Source organism: Filicampus tigris, chromosome 10 (assembly GCF_054856515.1).
Source record: "Filicampus tigris isolate MCC_2025a chromosome 10, RoL_Ftig_1.0, whole genome shotgun sequence".
Lineage (NCBI taxonomy): Eukaryota > Metazoa > Chordata > Actinopteri > Syngnathiformes > Syngnathidae > Filicampus > Filicampus tigris.
In genome coordinates this window covers 18,458,354-18,477,744 of record NC_141226.1, presented here as the reverse complement: position 1 = coordinate 18,477,744, position 19,391 = coordinate 18,458,354, and the positions used below count along the sequence as shown (strand labels likewise).

Here is a 19,391-nt window from a genome sequence, read left to right as displayed (position 1 = left end):
AACACAACACCTCCTCATCAGTCTTATTTACATTATTTACCAAGAACTATTGAGTTGCGGTGGAAATGCAAACCACCTGCTCCACAGGAACTTATACTGTATTACCAAGAACTAAATGACTGACAATGAAATTTCGCACAACGGTCCACCTTAATATTTTTTTTATGGTTTTTTTTTTTTTTTTTTTTTTGTAATTGAGGGTGTGCTTTTTTGCAAGGTCTAATTTTTGCAGAAATGACTCTCCAGAGTCCAAAACAAAAAGAGTTAATTAGGCAGTTATGTTATAAGCGTGACGAAATACAGTACTGCATAGAAGTAGGCGGGACAACAACGAGAAACAGGAAGTTGGAGTCAAATCAGTCCACCAATCAACTTTGATGTAACTGAAACGTCGCATCTAAACAATATACTACTGTACTTGCAGCGCGGCCGACCGATGCCTCGAAACACTTCGCTGCAAATTTGAGTTTTGACGTTTAATATGGCGTTAATATTATCATACGTCCTTCATCATTGACACACCAAAAATGCTCGTCACGGGCGCGTGTCACTTTGAATCACCACGTTAGCCACTTGTAGTTGTGCTTATGGGCTCGCTAGCGTTAGCAAGGTGTCAAATGTAGCCGAGTTAGCCATCCGGTGGATTTTAATACGAGCGCTAGCATTTAAAGTTACTGGAAGTGGGGATTTTTAATAAGACAATGGTTACGTTGCTCGATTAACTATAATCACGCTGTGGTCGTCTGACATACAGTGACCGGCCGCCGTCCGGTGTGTTTATTTTCCTCGGCTTCGCTCCGTAATTGAAACTCTGGCGTTAGCTTAGCTTCAACCACAAGTCAGCCAGCAAGCTGGACAAAACGTTGGATTTAGTCGGCTTTAAGTCGAGCACGGCGGGCTCGCTGACCCCTCAGAAGAAAATGAAGAAGAGGAAGGAACTTAACGCTCTAATCGGACTCGGGGACAGCAAGAGAAAGAAGGCGAAGAAGGGCTCCGGTCACCGGCTTCTCCGAACCGAGCCGCCGGATTCGGAGTCGGACTCCAGCTCGGGGGACGACGAGTTCAGCGGCATGAGCAGCGGAACAAGCTTTGGCAAGTGAGTGCTCGTTTAAGATAATGTGTGTTGCAACCTTGTTATCAACAATATTATATTCTGGACTACACGAACGCCATGCTATGGAACCTCATGTGTCAACAATCCTCTTATACATAAGACACTAGCATATTAGCACACGATAGCAGCAAAATAAATAAATTGAAATAAACTGAGAATTAAGTGAGAATACTACAAGAAAAATAAATATTTTGATAGTGCTCGCAATAAACATGTGACACTAAAAATCACCATTTTACAAGAATCAAGTGGTAATTTTGATAGAAATATAATATAATTTTACAAGACCTAAATCGGAATATAATAAGAATAAACTAAATAAAGAGTAATCAAAATGTGTGTTATGTTTTTTTTAAGTGGGTTCCATTGTTCAACGTGCATCCTCACTTCAAGTGCTCCGTTTACATAAACGATATGGGGAACAAAAAAAAGGACATTTAGTTTTAAATATTTTTCTTATTATTTTATTAATTTTACGGGTTATAATCTCTCAATTCAATAATGTCACAGCAATTTGTATTTTCCATAAGCAAAGGGGGAAGATATCCATTAAAATCACAGATTAAGATTTTATTTTAAAGCTATATAACTGAGCCCGGCAAAGGACATAATATTATGATAAAGTTGTAATATCAGAAACAAGTTCATTCATTCATTTATTATCCAAACCCCTTAGCTTCACAAGTTGTAGTTTTTGAAATTGAACAAAGTAACAAAAACAAGGGAATAAAAATGTAAAAGTTGTGAATGATTTTGTAAAAAATTTTTAGAACACTTTGCAATTTTACAAGCTCAAGCTAGAATTTTGTGAGAATTAAGTTTTAATATTGCAAGAAAAAAAAAGTCATAAGGGAATAAATGGGAATAATGCGCTTAATTTTGAGGGGTCTAAATATATAGCCAATTACAAATGTTAGCAAGAGTAAAGGGGTCATTTGTGAGGAACAAATGTACAATAATAAAAAACAAAAGTCAGAAAAAAGAAACATCTTAATATACAAAATAAGGTCACGATGAGGATACGTTGTATGTTTGAGTAGTAAATTGTAATAAGTGTGAGAATAAACGTACGACAGTATTACATTTTAGGAGACTAAAGTCAGAACATTAGGAGAAATAACAATTTTACAATAATAAAGTGGGGATGTAACAAGAATTGACACAAAATTATATGAGACAAAAACATGACAAATTAGAAGATTACAATGGAGGGGAAATCTGAATTATACAAAAGTAGCTGGTATATTTGACAATAAAACTGGTAATTTATGAAATAAATGCAAGATCAATTCTTAATTTCTAAAATGTAATTGATTTGATAACGTCAGTTAGAAAATTACAAGACAAGTGGTAAGTGGGGCTACTACAAGAACAAAGGTGAGAAAAAAATATGTAATCTTATGGGACGAAATGTAAATTATACAACCCTATACTTAAATCTTAATTTTATAAGGATGATGTAACATTTTATGAGAATGCTTTTGCGTACATAATAGTAATTTCTACTCCTAACATTCCCAATTGATTTTTCTCTTCAATGGGGCTCGAATACTTTGTAGTTTATGGAGCCTTGAAAATGTAATGAAAATGTACAATCCCCGTGGTGTAACAAACCTCTAAAAAAATCTTTTTCCATGAATAATTAAAGAAGTGTTGCATTGTGTCTAACGCTGCCACTTTTGGCTGCTTACAGGCGAAGATACAGTCAATGCTGCGCTGTGTGCTACCCATTGTTTCTCTTCATCATACTCGCCGCCTGTGTCATGGCTTGCGCTGGACTCATATGGATGCAGATTGCCTTGAAGGAAGATCTGGACTCAATGAAGGAAAAAATGCACAGCAGTAAGATCCGCCGTCACGGAGCTGTTGTGTTGTGGTGGCTATAGAGAATGAACCCTTTTAACATTGTTGTGATTGATTGATTATGATTCTTTTTTTTAACAGTGGAATCCAGCCAAAAGGCATCTTCAAGTGAAATACCAAAACTAAGCGAGGACCTGAAAAACAAGGAGAAGAAGCTTGATGACATTGAGAATGGGGACAAAGGATTGGGCAAACTCTGGTTCAACCTCACCAACATCAATAGAAAGGTTAGTTGTCATCTTAACATTGTCCAATGAGATGTAATGATGGTTGCAAACGTTTTTTTTCAGCAAGGTGACTATAGTTCCCAATCCCTTTGAATATAAATCAAAGTGGCAGCATTATGAATTCATATAGTCATTGTTTTTTAAATTTTTTTTTTTTATTGTGATTACAATCATTGCAGATCACTTTGCTGGACTCTGCTGTAAACCACTTAAAGGCCAATTTGAAATCGGCCTCCGAATTAATCAGCCTGCCCACTACAGTCGAAGAACTTCAGAAGGTAAATGGTTTGGAGTTTAAAAAAAAATAAAAAAAATTTAATGGTTGTCATTTATTTTACCGTGGTTTTTGTACTTTCAATTTCAGAGCGTGGCTACGATCGGAAGCACGTTAACAAGTGTTCAGCATGATGTGAAGACGATGCAGACCGCGCTCGAAACCCGAAAGAATTCGGATGACGGGCTGAAGGCAACAATGGTAAATTCATACACTCACAGGCCATAACATGAGGTATTCATTTAAAAATATCATGTCACTTGAAACTTGAGCCAAAATGGATGCCAGCACACGCTTAACTACTTATGTCAGTGGAATCTTGTGATTTATGAGTACATTAAACCACAATGAATCATACCAGTATAGCAAAAAAAAGAAGAATTTTATGAGAGTAATTGAATGTTTTACCATTTGAAAAATTACAAATTAAGATTTCATAATTTTGTGAGAGTTTTGGGAATATTTTACTATAAAAAGAACAGATAAACATGTCATAATTTGACAAGACTATGGGATATTTCATGATTAAAAAATGTGTGATTTAATTTCATTACTATGAGAGTAAAGTTGTGAGAAATAAGTCTGAATTTTACAAAAATAAAATAAATAATAAACACAAGGGTGTTTTGATGAGAAAACTCAATAATTTTACAAGCTTTAGAAGGTAATTTCCAGACAATCAGAATCTTAACAAGGGCAAAAAAAAAAAAAAGCAAAGGATTTTACGAGTGAGGTCATGTAACTGCGCCATGTGATGCATCTGCTCTACTTGTCAGTCCTCAGCTGTTGTCCTCCTTCTGCCTATTAATCTTTCAATAACGAGGGCTTGCACATGTCCGAGTTGCCAGCGGATCTTTTTTGCCGTGGCTGTCAATGTTTATTTATGTATTACAATATTCTTATGCAACATACATGACGTTTCTTTTGGTGCCATCGCGCTCGTGTTTTCATGAATAATACATGGTACAAGTGCCCGTGTATTTCGGGTGATTACTTTCTGAGTAAAAAGTAGGTCAAACATTTGAGAAAACTCCCCAAATTTGCCATCAAAAAGATGATGAAAACACTGTTTGTACTACAGCCTCAATAGTAACAATGTGTTTAGTCGTTTGACGTGGCTCTTAAATAACTTACGACATTGGGGAGTGTGAGATGTTATTTTTTAATGTTTTTTTTTTTTTTAATAAAAATCACTTGGCAGCCAACATGGTGTAAAGCAGACTTGGAATGTGTTCACACTATTGCTGCTTTGTCTGATTGAAACAAACATGGGTGCCTTTATGTTTCTGGGTTAGATGCTGGCCTAGTTTCAGGTTGATCTTTAGACACAGGTGAAAGTTCTTTTCCAAAATTCTAAAAATGTTGTAAATTCCTCCCGCCAAGCTTGGCTCTAGAGCTTAATTTAAGAGCTAAAGTAGAAATGTTGTTCCTTCTTGAGCCAGTTTGTCTCTGTCGACATTTTCGGAACCTTCTTTGGCCTCTCAGACCATCTTTGTATGAAAATCGAGATAAAGCAACAATACGTGCGTGTGTGTGTATGCGTGTGTGTGTGTGTGTGTTTGTGTGTGTGTGCACGTTTGTTCTAACAGGACATAAGCGAGCTGAGAAAAACCGTGAGCGAGGCCAACCAGACTGAGGCCAAACACCACACGTGGAGCGATGAGCAGATCCACATGCTCCTGTCTACTGTGGCCGAGCTCCAGCGCAGAGTATCGTCTTTGGAGAGCGGCCCCAAACAAAACGTGAGCTTTTTCTTTGGGTTCGTGCACATTTGGTCACATCGACAGGCATGACTCCTAATTTGGAATTTTTATTTTTGATCAAATCGGATCTTTTTTACGTTTTTGTTGACATTGCAAAGACAAATGTGACTTCTAATGTAAACAGAACACATCTGTGATCGTCCTCTGAATAACGTTGCAGATGCAAGGATGATTGTTAGTCTCTCAAGCACTTCCCCATGCCACTCGGAACACATATTTGGCTTTAGATAACGTATTGGTTGGATATGTACGGATGAGTGCGACCTGTGCGCATCAGATATATATCTGATTTACAGCCTTAGGCTATGTTTACATTGTAGGTTAATTCAGATTTGGGTTTTTTTGCCTATTTGTGACATGTATCTACATTTTTTTCCCATGCATTATTAAATGCATTTTTTTTTTCTCAACTCCAACCCAGCCCTCACTTGTATGTCAATATATATCGGATATGTATTTGATGCATCTGCAGAATGAACACTCATCCGTACACATCTGACCTGTATGTTATCTAAAGCCAAATAAAGTGCGAGGGGAAGAGTGCTTGGCAGATGTGCATGAATCTGCAAAGTTTTGGGGAGTAATTGTATTACTTTTACATTTGACTTTTAGTAGACAGTAGTAAATCACCATTGCAGCCAGTTCATTTGTGACACGGCGATGACGTGACGTCATTGGTAGACCAATGAAATGAGGAAATCCAGCAGCGTCGTATCATTTCCCCAAAATATTTCTACCTCCTCCTGCCTCGCTTATTTGTGATTTTCAAAATGAGCCACTAAACGCGGGACCGTATTTACTTCCATAAACACTGTGCCGCCTGACGCCGTTTTTTCTGCGTCACGACGTCGTGATTTGTGCGCATGCGTGTCACGTCACGGATGAGTTCCGTTCACACAAGTCGCTTTTGTTTTTGTAATGTGAACGAGTGGTGTGAATGTAGCCTTAATGACAGTTTGAGGCTGTAATGGATTTTCTGTTTCCATTATTTCATTTGGAAAAAATCTTTGAATATCCGACTAAAAGAAACATTGGTGGAGATTATCTACAACCTTATAGGTTATACTGTATTTTTTTACTGCACGCATAAGAGATTAAGAGCCCCACAATCTTATTTTTGCCCCCATGTCTCCAGGTGAAAGATGCTGAATTTCATCCTCTCAACAGCAGCGGGCCTCAAACGACCGAGATGAGCGAGACCCAACTAACCGAAGTGTCATCACCAGGTGCTGCGTTGTCACTGCAGGATAAACCTGCTCACCGCTTTTTACCTTAGTTACTATGATTTGGTTTTTTTTTCAAATTTTGATAGACAACTCCACGATAAGTCCTGATCCACAGACTAGCAGACGCCCACGCTTCCTCGCCTCGAACCGCTCCAAGAGAAATACCGATGTAAAATGCCAAAAGAGGCGCTTGCTTCCTGGAGTCACCTTGAAAGGTGTGTACAACAACAACTACAATATTCTGTCAAAACTAGGGAGGCCAAGATTAGTCAGTTACTCACCGTTACATCGTAGATCAAAATCGTCAACAATTCAACAATCGATGTCGTAGTTTATCATAGTGAAGCTGTTTTTTCCCCTCTGAAATCTGAAAATGGAGCATGTGGCTAATTCAGTTTGAGTGACAGTTTTTCCTGGAAGCTTCTTGGCTAGTTATCTGCTCATATTAGCGTCAGCATTAGTGAGCTACAGCTGTAAAACTTAGCTTTAGGATAACTATTTCATTAATCTTGGTTTTCCATTTGGCCGTGTTTGGTGTAACTTTGTAACCACAGACTCAATATTTAATATTAGACATTAAATGTAATCGAATGAAAATGCATCATTTGAACAAACACTAGGCACCAGTAAACGGCTATACAATGTGACAAATGTTAATTTTCTCCCGAAGCACATGGATGTATTTTTGTTTAGCAAAAAAAAAACAAAAAATGTTATTCTCGTGAAATTACATTAACCTGTTTTTGTGCACAAGGTCTGAAAGAAATCTTCGCTGATGTCAATGGCGATCCAGCCGTCCTGACGTACGAAGAGCTGTGGGGGAGACTTGGGCCGTTTGCTCCGAAAGCTCGAGCGCTGAGGTGCTTCGACAGCGATGGCGACGATAGGTACTCCCTGACGGAGCTGAGAGCCGCTTTTGGGGTGTGAGCAAGTACCCCACGGACAGCAGTGAACAGTGTTGAAGGAAAGCCAGCGGGGTCTGGCGTACGCTCTCTGTAATTGCTGCACTTTTATGTGTGAACTGATTGTCTTCTTCCATTTCTGTCCGATCCAGCACAGCCTCATCTCCTATCCTAAAACTTGAGCTCGAACCCATTCATCTACAGAATCTTCATCTACTTCATCTATATAAGTATAATTCTCAGTCACTCTGATTTTTGCTGCAAAAATGCCCCACAACCTCCTCCACACTCTCACTTGGTACGAGTGTCAAATGTATTTATAGACTTTTATGAATGTTTACAAACTTGACTACTAGAAGCAGATTCTTCCAACCTGTTCCCATTTTTAGCCACTCTTAACTGAGACAATTTGATCCTAATCCTGGTAAATTAGTATAGTTAATGTATCCAAATGGCTAAGCATTTTTTTCCCCTCTTCTTTGTTGTTTTTTTGTTATTTTTTTTTTCATTAAACAAGATTTGAAGGGCTATGTTCACTTGGAAACACTAAGAATTTATGTAGCAATAATAAGGGGGCAAAGCATGCAGTAGCGCAGGGGTGGGAAACCTGCAGGACGTGGGCCAAAAACTCGTTACCCAGGAATGCTCAGAATATATGATCGGGAACATTTCTTTGATTGTTGTATATTTATTAAAGATGGCCCACGAATGACTATATAAAATAGGAAAAAGGTTCCCCACCCCTGAGGTAGATGCACCAAGCTCAATGTGTAACAGGTAGTACACGCACTGACATCACTTATTTAAGATTCATTTTATGGGCGGCGTAATGTATTTACGGTCCCTAATTTAGTCCCTGAAATGGTCGCCCTGTTTTAAAAAAAAAAAAAAAAAAAAAATCTTTGTCCAGGGTGTTGGATGACTTATTTTACATTTTTGGAGCTTAAAACTTGTATATTTTAAGTTGTGCTTTCCAAGTTGCTTATAAAAATGTAACATGTACACATTTATTTATGACAAAGCTTTTAATTGTCTACTACAGTACACTGAAGTAGCTTTGCTGGGAATGCAATGGCCTGGGCCACAACAAAAGGTTTTGGTGTTGATCAAGGGTGGGGAACAAGTCAGTCTGCAAGACACTGTAACCCACAAATGCTCACATTTGTTTGATCAAAGATTTCATTGATCTAGTATTGGAGGACTGGTTCCCCATCCCTGATCTAAAAGCTGCTACTATGAGATTTAATTGGGTGTTTTTGTGTGTGAGCATCAATGAATAAAGAGTTAAACAATTTTATGATTTTGCTCTTTGATTTTTATGACAATTCGGTCTTGTTACCTGATATTTAATGTCAACATAAGTACAAAAAGTTCAGTCTGTTATGCATATTATTTTGTACATTAATCATGCCAGTGCTCCTTTGGCCCGCCAGTCCCGGGACAAAAGTCCAAGCAGTTCTTCATCATTCTCCTCTTCCTCCTCCATGCTAGCTTCAGTCTCCATGGGTTCCTCCTTCCTGGGCTGAGACCTTCTCTTCACCACGTCCCTCTTGTCCCTCAGTATCTCCACTCTCTTGTAACACTCGATTTGCTCGTCGATCTCGTCAATCTGTCGCTCGAGGCGGCCCTCCTCGTCGTCCTCGGCCACGATTGCCTCCGACTTGGTGTTCACCTGTCGTATCTCCTTCTGGAACTCTTCCCACTCCTTGTCCATGTGGTCCTTGGGCGCGTCCACGTTTCGCACCTTTGCGTCCCGAACCGGGTCATCGAAGAAACCCTCGGGCAGCGCCTCGGCCGTGTTGTCCTTCTTCTCGGTGCTTTTCTCCGGCGCTTCCGCCTTTACGATGGAGCCAGAGTGGGAGACGGTCGGGGCGGACGGGATGGAGCTGTCGAAGAAGTCCGCTGGTAATCCGGCGCTTTCCGAGGGCTGAGGAGCGGAGGTTTTCGTCGCTGCTTCCACAGTCATCTCGTTTTTTTCCTCCTCCTCTTCCTCATCATCATCGTAGGCACCTGCGAGCAGACTAACGCCTGCAGATTTCTTGACGGAATCCGGTTTCTCAAAGAAATCTGCAGGTACCGCCGCAGTGGACTGACCTGCACCGGGCGCTTGCTTTGCCCTTTTCCCGTTGATTTCCTTGTCGTCATCCGTCACTTTTCTCTTCACCGGCTGACTTTGAGTTGTTTGTTTCCCTTCTTTGAGCTCGCTCGCCTTCTCCTTGTGCTGTTTTCCAAGGACGTGAGCAGGCCACAGTAGCTCAGACTTCACCTGCGTGTTGCAGATAACACAACTCAAGTGGCCTAAGCTGTTATACTTCGCGAATGGAGACTCGACACGCTTCTTCTCAGATGTTTGCCTTTGCTTCTCCCTCATCAAGCGCCGAAGTTCCTCTTGATTTATAACTTTCTTTCCTTTCCCTTTCTTCGCGGTGGCCATTCTGGCGATAAAAAAACAACACGGTTTTTCGTCTTAGCTTGCTTGACAAGCTAAATATATCATGGCGCGTTAAAATGACGTCTCCAAAGACGCGTTTTCGGTTGTCGGTGGATCTCGCGATAGTAGCTGAACTCTCCTGGCTTATTGAACCACCCCGTCTGTTTGCCGCAAAGCGCGCAGAATCTCAACCGGTTTGATTGTGGAAAAAATGCTTCCAGGAATGAATGGAGGAGACGTTTGTGTAATTGTGGTTGAATATTAGCTACGTTTTCTTTTGATGTGTGTGCCGATTAATATTAAACGCGTGTGGCGTTTTATCGCCGCGCCCACTCCACTGTCCACTATACAGTATTTTTTTTTTATTGCGGGCTAGCTAGAGCGGTAGCAGCGCTTCCCTGGATCTGTCTCAATGTCGCCGTTAAGTTTGGCCATCGTAAAGCAGCGGAATTCCTAAATTGTTTTGTTCTCTTAGTCACATTTCGACTATTTTTCGTTGACCGCTAATGCCAACGTCTATAGTTAGCTAGTATCTTAGGCGACTTGAGGTCTTTTGCCACCATGACAGGTGAGACGATACGCGCCGCTCGCAAGGAGCACTACAAAGGCAACAAAAATGCTCAAGCCGTCGACTCGTTCGACGAGACATCCAACGGGACCATCCCCAACGGGACAGGTCACCATTTGAAGTCCAACAAGGCTTTCCTGAAATCGGTCAAACCGTCGGCACTGCAGCAGCAGCAGCAGCTGAATGCAAACAACCTGAACGGCAACGCGTCAATTGTCAACGACGACAACAAGAATCCGATCATCCTCACCAACGAGGATTTCCCGGTGCATGAGTGCGTGTTCAAAGGGGACGTGAGACGGCTCTCCTCTCTCATCAGGACCCATAGCATCTCTCAGAAAGACGTGCACGGTAAGAACAATTCCAAGATCATTGTTTTCATCCTTGCCTCGTGGCAGATAATTTTATGATGCTGAAAAACAGTATTGTTCACCAACATTCTTTATTCTCCACGTATTGCATTCTACTCCTTCCACATTTCTCCACCAATTCAACCCATTCCAACTTAAAAATCTTGGTGGCGATTTTCCACATTCCACGAATTCCTACTTCCGCCACCGGTCCCAAGAAAATAATTCCCATTGAACATTACAACTTCAAAATGTTCAGACTTTTCAGGACATCTTGGGAACTATTTTCCGCATACTGTTCAATATTACACATTTCCCATTACATTTACCCCCTCCTACCAAATTTATTTACCCATTCAAACCAGTCTAATCTTAACACTTAAGCTTATTCAGGAGTCATGTGTAGAACGATTTGTCAGATTGGCAAAATGTTTCCATTGCATTACATTTTCCATGACAGAATTAGCAAATAAATGCATATAATTGAAATATTTACTCTCCCTATTTAATCTCTTTCCACATTTCTTGACCCATTCCAAATTGAAGCTGTTCAAATTATTTAGGAGAACTTTTTATCACAAAATTTTTGTCAAAAATTCCATTTTTCAGTGTTCCATATTTTCCATGACAAAAATCACAAATAAACACATATATTATAACATATTTACTAAGGCTGCAAGTTGCAACTAACGATTATTTTAATTGTCAATTAACCTGTCGATTATTTTGTCAATGAATCGGATCAACGATTGTTTTAATTTCCATCCCATCATTCAAAAACATGACATTATTTCAAATTGATGAGAATGCACAAAAATAAATTAGTTATGATTCAGTTACTGGTTTGGTCTGTAATATGTCAGAAAAACTGGACTGCTGGATTTACCACATTTTCACCTCCCCAAAAATCCCCAAATGAGATATGTTGTGTATTTTCCTCCTCCTTTAACATTTCTCGACAAATTCAAACCATTCCGACTTGAGACTGTTCAGATGTCTCAGGGCGTATCGTATTTATCGCGTTCCACAAATTCCCAGGATTTTCCATATTTACCTCCGTTTCCACTTTCTTGACCAATATGAACCATTCCAACTTCAATCTCACATCCTCCATTTAAGCAATTCTGTTGTTTCTACACCATTTCCGTTCATGAACGTTCACATGCCGTTTCTACAGAATAAACATTCTCATCTTGAACATAAATTTATGTCTTGTTTTAGGTAATACACCTCTTCATCTGGCTGTGATGCTGGGCCACAAAGGTAAGAGGGCATTAAAGTGACATGAACAGATGCGCACAATCTGTAGCTCAAGATGAGAGTAACTAGAACAAATGGAAACTCATGGAAATACACAATCTGGGCCAAACTGTAGCCATCTTCAAACCTTTTCTGAATGTACAGGCGATTTTTAGGTTACACTTACAAACATTATGAACAGGCATCAAATAAAAAGATCACTCTTTGGTCCATGGAATAGGTCAATACTGATCTCTTTCCATGTTTTTTTTTTGTTTTGTTTTTTCTTCTAGAATGTGCCCTTCTTCTTCTGGCCCACAATGCACCAGTAAAGATGAAGAATGCACAGGGATGGAGCCCTCTGGCAGAAGCCATCAGTTACGGTGATAGACAAATGAGTAAGTAGCTTCACTTCATCGAATGCTCATTGTGTGTGGCTTCCTGGAGCTTGTATTGACAGCTTTAAAGCGGGGTACGATGCACACATAATGACTTTAACATCTTAACTGATGGAACACGGAATAATTCTTTTGGCTCGTTTGCAGCACCGGGCGGCCATTAGTGATAGCGCTCTCGAGTGGTTTAGAGCCTGCTTGGCAGACGGCACTTTTTCAGTTCGCCTTGGTTGCTTTGAATCCTGCACTGCCCCACTGATGTGTGGTGTTCCACTGGGTTCAATTTTGGGGCCCCTGCTGTTTTTATTGTAATTGCATTGTATTGGCTCTGAACGTCCTGAATTTCAATGAAAAGAAAACAGCAGTTACGGCGTTTGGTCCTCGTGGCACTTGACCATCTCACTCTGTTGACTTGGACCTTTACCAAATGCAAAAGTCTCAGTCAGGGATGAATTGGAGGCATTTTGCAGAACTGGACCTTTCTGTCTTATAATGGAGGAGCCCTGTTGGTTGCTTTTCTGTGCGTGTTAGTTGGTGGATTTGATTTGAGCATTTATTATCCTGGCGTTGGCCATCCAGGCGGCTTTGGAGCGCGGCCCAAATGACGGCTTAGTGTCGGCAAGCTCGTCACAAAGCTTTACGTGTAAACAGCATTTGGAATGGCTTCTCTCTGTTCATGTCTTGTGCAAGCCATTAAAGATAGAAAAGTCCAGAGTGAATAATTGAAAAGTAGCCTCTATGGCGCTGCTTTGCATGCGCCCCTCCCCCATCGGTATTATACAGGTATTTACTCGCATATTAATGCGGCCGTTTTTATTGAAAAAGTCAATTGAAGGTTGCGTGATTATGTGTGGTTAAAAAACCCCAGCAGGTTTGTCCTCCATCATCACCCGTAGCCGCTGCCTTGTCATCATGTTGCCTTCCGCTGCTCCGACTCCCACAATGCATCTGGAGGTGCATTAGCTTAATGTGGAGCTGTCCGTGCGTGGCTTAGCCATGCCATGTGACGAAGTAACCACTGGAATGATCCCCTTAATAAAGGCATGCACCGCTGGACTTTAATAGTTCCTTGCTTTTTATTCACTTTTAATGCACTCATGTCTTAGTTCATCCAAATGTACATTGGTTATTGCCTTAAGTAATTCCGTCCACTGTACACTTACTGGGTGCACAGTGTAATTCATTGGATCAAAAATTGTGCCTTTAAAAATATAATAGCAATCTTTTGTTTGTTACTTTAACCTTTATGCATCTTTTAAATAACTTTGCTTTTTTTTCCCCATGTATATAATTTACACAGAGCGAGAGGTATTCATTTTGAAATGTGTTCATTATTGAGCTTGTCATGTAACAAAATGGCCATCTCTCCTTAAAGCGGAAGTCAACCAAAGCATTTTTTTTTCAAGAATATGTTCCCAGCAGGCCCACTAGTTGAAACACGGTACTCTGATAAATTTTGCGTTTGTGGAATATAAATCAAGCAGCAAATTGCACTCATTTTTAGCCATCTCTGGGGGCGGCCATTTTGTCTTCTGTCGACTGAAAATGACATCACAACTGCTCACAACGACCAATCACGGCTGACCTGTTTTCTGAATCTGAGCCGTGATTGGTCGTTGTTGAGCAGTTGTGATGTCATTTTCAGTCGACAGAAGACAAAATGGCCGCCCCCGGAGATGGCTAAAAACAAGTGGATTAAGTCTTACTCCACAAACGTAATATTTATCAGAATGCCTTGTTTGAACTAGTGGATTTGCATAGAACATATTCTTGAAAAAAAAAATGTTTGGGTTGACTTCCGCTTTAGAAAGTGGCCTTATTACATGAATAAATATGGTGGTCTGTAATTGCCTTTGCTATGACATCAGATGGTAAACATCCGAACCACAGCACAGCAGATGTGTCATCTGTAAAGCTGAACATGGCCAAATAGTGTTGAACGACGTCTCCCACAGTGTCCTTCAAACGGGAGTCTTCTGAGTGTGAAGTGCCAAGAGGTTAATTCCTTCTCGCTTCCTGTCCCGCAGTCACAGCAATTCTGCGCAAACTCAAGCAACAATCCAGGGAGAGCGTGGAGGACAAAAGGCCAAAGTTACTCAAAGCCCTCAGGGAGGTGAGCATGCCAAATATCACTTTGACTCATTTATTTATTTGGGGGGAAAAAATCCGCGCACTCCTCACCCACAAATCTCGTCTCGTAGCTGGGCGACTTTTATCTGGAGCTGCATTGGGATTTTCAAAGCTGGGGTGAGTATTTTGTTTCCCTTTTGGCTAAGTGATGTAAATACCGTGAAGACTTACGAGCATAATTTCTCCATCGCAGTGCCTCTGCTGTCTCGGATGCTTCCTTCTGATACTTGTAAAATCTATAAGCAGGGCATCAATATCAGGTAGGCATCAATAATGACCATTAAAGTAAGACATTAAATTAATAGACCGGACAGAAAATAGAATGCATGCTTTTTACTTTCTTTACGGGCGCTTCATTTTTGGGGTCCGCGGTAGAGGGGGTGTGCAATGGCTCATTTGCATTTGGTTCTAAAACAAGCACGTCCTCCCTTGGTAGGTTGGACACCACCCTCATCGACTTCATCGACATGAAGTGTCAGCGCGGAGACCTCAGCTTCATCTTCAACGGCGACGCGCCGCCCTCGCAGTCCTTTGTGGTCCTGGACAACGAAGCCAAAGTGTACCAAAGAATACATCACGAGGTCAGACGCTCTTTGAGCGCCGAAGAAGAAGAAGAAGCAGCATTATTTGATAGTCTCGGTTGTGCGTGTGCCCGAAAGGAGTCTGAGATGGAGACGGAGGAGGAGGTGGACATCTTGATGAGCAGCGACGTCTACTCGGCCACCTTGTCCACAAAGTCCATCACCTTCTCCCGCACTCAGAGTGGCTGGCTCTTCAGGGAGGACAAAACTGTAAGAACTTGTCTTCTACAGCGTACGCGAGTTCATCAACTGCAGAGTACTTTGCCAAATGTAGTTTTAGTAGGTGGTTTATTTCCAATGATTGTCCCGCAATATATAACGTGTCACCTTATAATATGGCCGCATCGAAACAAATCGTGGCCAGGTGCTCATGTTTACTCAACGAAGCATCGATTTGAAACAAGGCATCGTTTTTGTAATGTATGTTTTTGGAAAATGTGCTGATATTACAGTTATTAGTTCCAGATCATTGTAATAATATACTTAAGAATACATATATTCAAAATATAGAATTATTATATATAAATTGCACCGTGTAATGGGCATCTATTTCAAGCAATGTGCTTTTGGCCTCTATTTTTCAAAAACATTTTAAAAAGATATAAAGCCATTTTTACAAGAGATAAGGATTAAATTACAATACAGTATTTATTCAAAAATAGTAGTATAATACTACTTTTTGGCTAATATAATACTACTAATAAAAAATCATTTGTGTTTCACGACATTCAAATAATATCACATATAAGCAGAAAACATGGATAACAAGCAAGGCATTTATATTAGTATGACTTTTTATAACAGCGTATAATTGAGACCCAATGATAATAATTAAAGAAAGTAATACATATAGATTAAATAATGCAATGTTAACATATATTTGAGGGATTTGTTTTTTGTGCCATTTTGGGCAAGCGTAGACTAACGTGCGCTTTGACTCTGCGTTGGCAGGAGCGGGTGGGCAACTTCCTGGCGGACTTCTACGCCGTCAACGGTCTGGTGCTGGAGTCCAGGAAGCGGCGCGAGCACCTGAGCGAAGAGGACATCCTCAGGAACAAAGCCATCATGGAGAGCCTCAGCAAAGGCGGCAGCATCGGCGAGCACAACTTTGAGGTGAGTGACGCTCATTTATTTTTATTTTGGGGTTGCTTGGAGGGTGGGGATGAAAAATAAAAAAAAAAGCCAACTTTTGTCACAGTCCGTGAGGAGGCAGTCCCTCTCGGCGCCCGCCCCCAACACCATTTCCTGGGAGGAATATATCACGGCAGAACATGGGAAGTAAGTACTCATTATTTGAGGTTTTTTTTTTTTTTTTTTTCGTATCAGCTGGACAATGTTGTGATGGTCTCCTCCTTGTGGACGCAGGCCTCCTCATGTGGGCAGAGAGCTGGTGTGCAAGGAGAACAAGAAGCACTTCAAGGCCACCGTAGCCATGAGCCAGGACTTCCCTCTGGGCATTGAGTCGTAAGTAACACGCCGATGACTAAAAGTTGGCACGGGTGGTACGAGATACAGTAGCTCTTACTAGAACGTAACTAACACCGGGGCTTTAATCCTGATCTAAAATTAAACGGTCTTTTTTCATGATGCTACTTTACAGTGTTATACATTTGCGCTGATATCCACAGAGGGAATACTGGACTGACGGACTTCGAACCAGTCCCATTGAACTCGATCATATTTGCCATAAACACAAATCCAAACACTTGCCATCACTTTATTCATCATTAAATGTATTAAAGTCACACGTTAACATTTTTAATTGTGAACAAATATAAGCAGATGTTAACCATATCTCATAATAACTCATTCGGCACTCTCTAAACTTTAATGACATCCTTTGCTTCTTGCATGCGTTGTTTGTAAGTCACGCAAGTATCAAATGAAATCAACCGTTGTCGCCAGGTAAAAGTGTTCACATAAGGTGAGTGGGAGAAGCTAACGTTGTGCTTTTTCCTGTCGAATTGGTCGACTCAAATGAAGTCGTAGAAGATCCAAATCAAATGCCTTCTGTTCACAAACATTTGATCGGTGTGGTTGAGAGTCCGATCAAGCGTTGGGAATGGGAATTTTAAAAAATCAAAAAAAATCTTAATAATAGCACTTAAAAACAGATAGGATACCCAAATCGAAGTCTTTTGTGCATAAGACATTGATCCAAACTGGAAGGGTCGTATCAAGCCACTGGGAATGGGTGTAAAACCAGGAAGTAGAAACCTACCAAAATAAAAGCATAGTAGTAGAATATCCAAGTCTAAGTTAATCAATACCAGCCCTGAGTGGAAGTTCTGTCAAAGCGGAGGGAATAAGGAACTAAGAAATCAGCAAGTAGAACGTCATCAAAATCTAAAAAAAACCACAAAAAAAAGTCTTACTAAGCACTAACCAAACATTTGTCAAAAAGTGTGTCACTGTCATTTCAGTTTACTGAACGTGTTGGAGGTTGTTGCTCCCTTCAAGCACTTCAACAAGCTGCGGGAGTTTGTCCAGATGAAACTGCCCCCCGGCTTTCCCGTCAAACTCGGTGCGTCGACCCCATTCTCCCAGGAAAATCGCCTCACCCCGCCTCACCCTCCCGCTAACACCTCTCCAACTACTCCGCCCCCCGCACCCCCCCCTTGTGTTTTGCGCAGACATCCCCGTGTTCCCGACCATCACGGCCACCGTCACCTTCCAGGAGTTCCACCACGACCACTTTGAGAGCTCTCTCTTCGTCATCCCTTCCGACTTTAAAGAAGACCCCAGCCGCTTCCCGGACCTCTGACCGCCTGCAAACGCAACACTTCATTTCAAATCACTCTCCTCACACGCATACATACAAGCATATTGTGTTTCTCAAAATGGCAGAAGCTGGCGCTGAGCTTTATTTATGGGGAATAATATTAAACATTATTTATGTTGAATGAGTTTAAAACAAATGACAAAAAAAGGACTTAAATTACGCACATGATATCGTGGAGCGACCATGTGTAGGGAATGAAGCTAGTCAAGATGGTCTTGAACTGGTTTACGACATGCGGCAGGTAAGACGGCGCACTTTGATTTCAGCCCACAGACTGTTTACGCGCTTTGGTCTGCAAAAAATGTAATAGTAAATAGTTTTACTCTTTAATGGCTATGTACAGAGATGATTACACTTTTTTCCTCATAGAGGAAAAGGGAAACTTAAGAGTTGAGGCCACGATTTGAGAAAATCTGCTTTCTATGTTTTAAGCTGAGGAGCAGCCATTTTGTTGCTGGATCCAAAGCAATGCTTTCCATGCTGCTATTCTGAAAGGACTCACAGTATATAATTATTACTATTCATATTCTCATTTATTTCAAGTGTCCTGACACTGTCTTGTAAATAGTTTTGTCTTCTCAACAAACGCAAATGCTATTGGTTATATCCTTAAGCTTAATTATGCATTTGTGCATATATGTACTGTACGTATATGTCTCTCTACTCATGGACTTACAGTGTGTAGCAATACATCGACGATACGCAAGAATGTTTTTAAATGACCTCCAAAACGCGTTCATAATCCACATTCAGGTTAGCTCACGTTTACCTCCTTCTCCTCGCCCGTCTTCTCCATTGTCTTGTCAAAGATTGTAGCGCGTGCGGGACTTTTCAGGTTTACTGTCGTTGCCGTCAAGCTGCGCTGTTTGTGGGTGACTTTGCGGTATACAGTTTAACAAGTTTGTCACCCCTTCAAACACCTTACAGTGCTTACAATAGCTTGTCTGTTATTATTCTTTTGTATAAAACTAAGCTGTGAAGTTACTGGCACTCATCCTTCCTTTTCAATAAAGCACCAGCATCATATTTCACTTGTCATTAACGTCCACTGTAAAAGCCTGTTTTAAGATGTCCAAGTAAATATATATTCTCGCTGTCGGGCGAAATCCTGTCAAAAATGAAACCATGAAGAAGAAGAAAATGCCATCTTGTTTGAGTGCCAGGCACCCCTTTGGTCAAGTTGTATTATACTTTATATTGCTATTGCACACTCACGTCCTGAAAAATACATTCTATTAAGTGGATATTGTGAAACGGAGACTTACCTCCGTTACTCACGAGAGTACTTCTGCAACGAAGCATCACATGGATCGATTTTAAATAAAACAACTTAATCCCGCAGAACGAAGAAACGGAAGTAGTTTTGCCACACTTCTGCAACACTAATCAAACATAAGATGCGTTCAAGAGCGGCAGTGTAGTTGTATTTGTGTATTTTACTATTTTCATTGCTTTAAATTGGCTGAAATTGCGTAATAATCACAGACGACGTGGGGACGGACCGATCGATCGATTGACCGTATCGATTTGTAAAAAAAATTTAAAA

General features: G+C 40.7%; 3 protein-coding genes across 3 annotated transcripts; 2 read left to right on the top strand and 1 right to left on the bottom strand.

Moving 5' to 3' along the window:
- Positions 1-356: 356 nt before the first annotated feature.
- efcab14 (EF-hand calcium binding domain 14) lies at positions 357-8,666 on the top strand. The gene is made up of 9 exons (XM_086043097.1): positions 357-1,096; positions 2,808-2,956; positions 3,059-3,204; positions 3,384-3,482; positions 3,569-3,679; positions 5,068-5,220; positions 6,377-6,467; positions 6,554-6,682; positions 7,222-8,666. Exons 1-9 carry the CDS (start codon positions 921-923, stop codon positions 7,392-7,394), a joined length of 1,227 nt encoding a protein of 408 aa, XP_085899223.1. The 5' UTR covers positions 357-920; the 3' UTR covers positions 7,395-8,666.
- On the bottom strand, positions 8,662-9,929 carry znf830 (zinc finger protein 830). Its single transcript, XM_086043098.1, has one exon. It carries the CDS (start codon positions 9,801-9,803, stop codon positions 8,775-8,777), a length of 1,029 nt encoding a protein of 342 aa, XP_085899224.1. The 5' UTR covers positions 9,804-9,929; the 3' UTR covers positions 8,662-8,774.
- LOC147141134 (ankyrin repeat domain-containing protein 13C-like) lies at positions 8,816-18,871 on the top strand. The gene is made up of 13 exons (XM_086043096.1): positions 8,816-10,719; positions 11,940-11,981; positions 12,251-12,355; positions 14,380-14,465; positions 14,554-14,599; positions 14,676-14,742; positions 14,919-15,063; positions 15,142-15,273; positions 16,015-16,176; positions 16,262-16,341; positions 16,429-16,527; positions 17,487-17,587; positions 17,697-18,871. Exons 1-13 carry the CDS (start codon positions 10,362-10,364, stop codon positions 17,825-17,827), a joined length of 1,554 nt encoding a protein of 517 aa, XP_085899222.1. The 5' UTR covers positions 8,816-10,361; the 3' UTR covers positions 17,828-18,871.
- Positions 18,872-19,391: the final 520 nt, after the last annotated feature.

Excerpts from the sequence above, each read along its gene's own strand:
- efcab14 (XM_086043097.1), top strand. The coding sequence starts at position 921 with ATGAAGAAGAGGAAGGAACTTAACGCTCTAATCGGACTCGGGGACAGC. Across the intron at positions 3,483-3,568 it reads CAGTCGAAGAACTTCAGAAG|AGCGTGGCTACGATCGGAAG; the intron begins GTAAATGGTTTG and ends TTTCAATTTCAG. Across the intron at positions 5,221-6,376 it reads AGAGCGGCCCCAAACAAAAC|GTGAAAGATGCTGAATTTCA; the intron begins GTGAGCTTTTTC and ends CCATGTCTCCAG.
- znf830 (XM_086043098.1), bottom strand. The coding sequence starts at position 9,803 with ATGGCCACCGCGAAGAAAGGGAAAGGAAAGAAAGTTATAAATCAAGAG.
- LOC147141134 (XM_086043096.1), top strand. The coding sequence starts at position 10,362 with ATGACAGGTGAGACGATACGCGCCGCTCGCAAGGAGCACTACAAAGGC. Across the intron at positions 16,342-16,428 it reads ATCACGGCAGAACATGGGAA|GCCTCCTCATGTGGGCAGAG; the intron begins GTAAGTACTCAT and ends TTGTGGACGCAG. Across the intron at positions 17,588-17,696 it reads CGGCTTTCCCGTCAAACTCG|ACATCCCCGTGTTCCCGACC; the intron begins GTGCGTCGACCC and ends TGTTTTGCGCAG.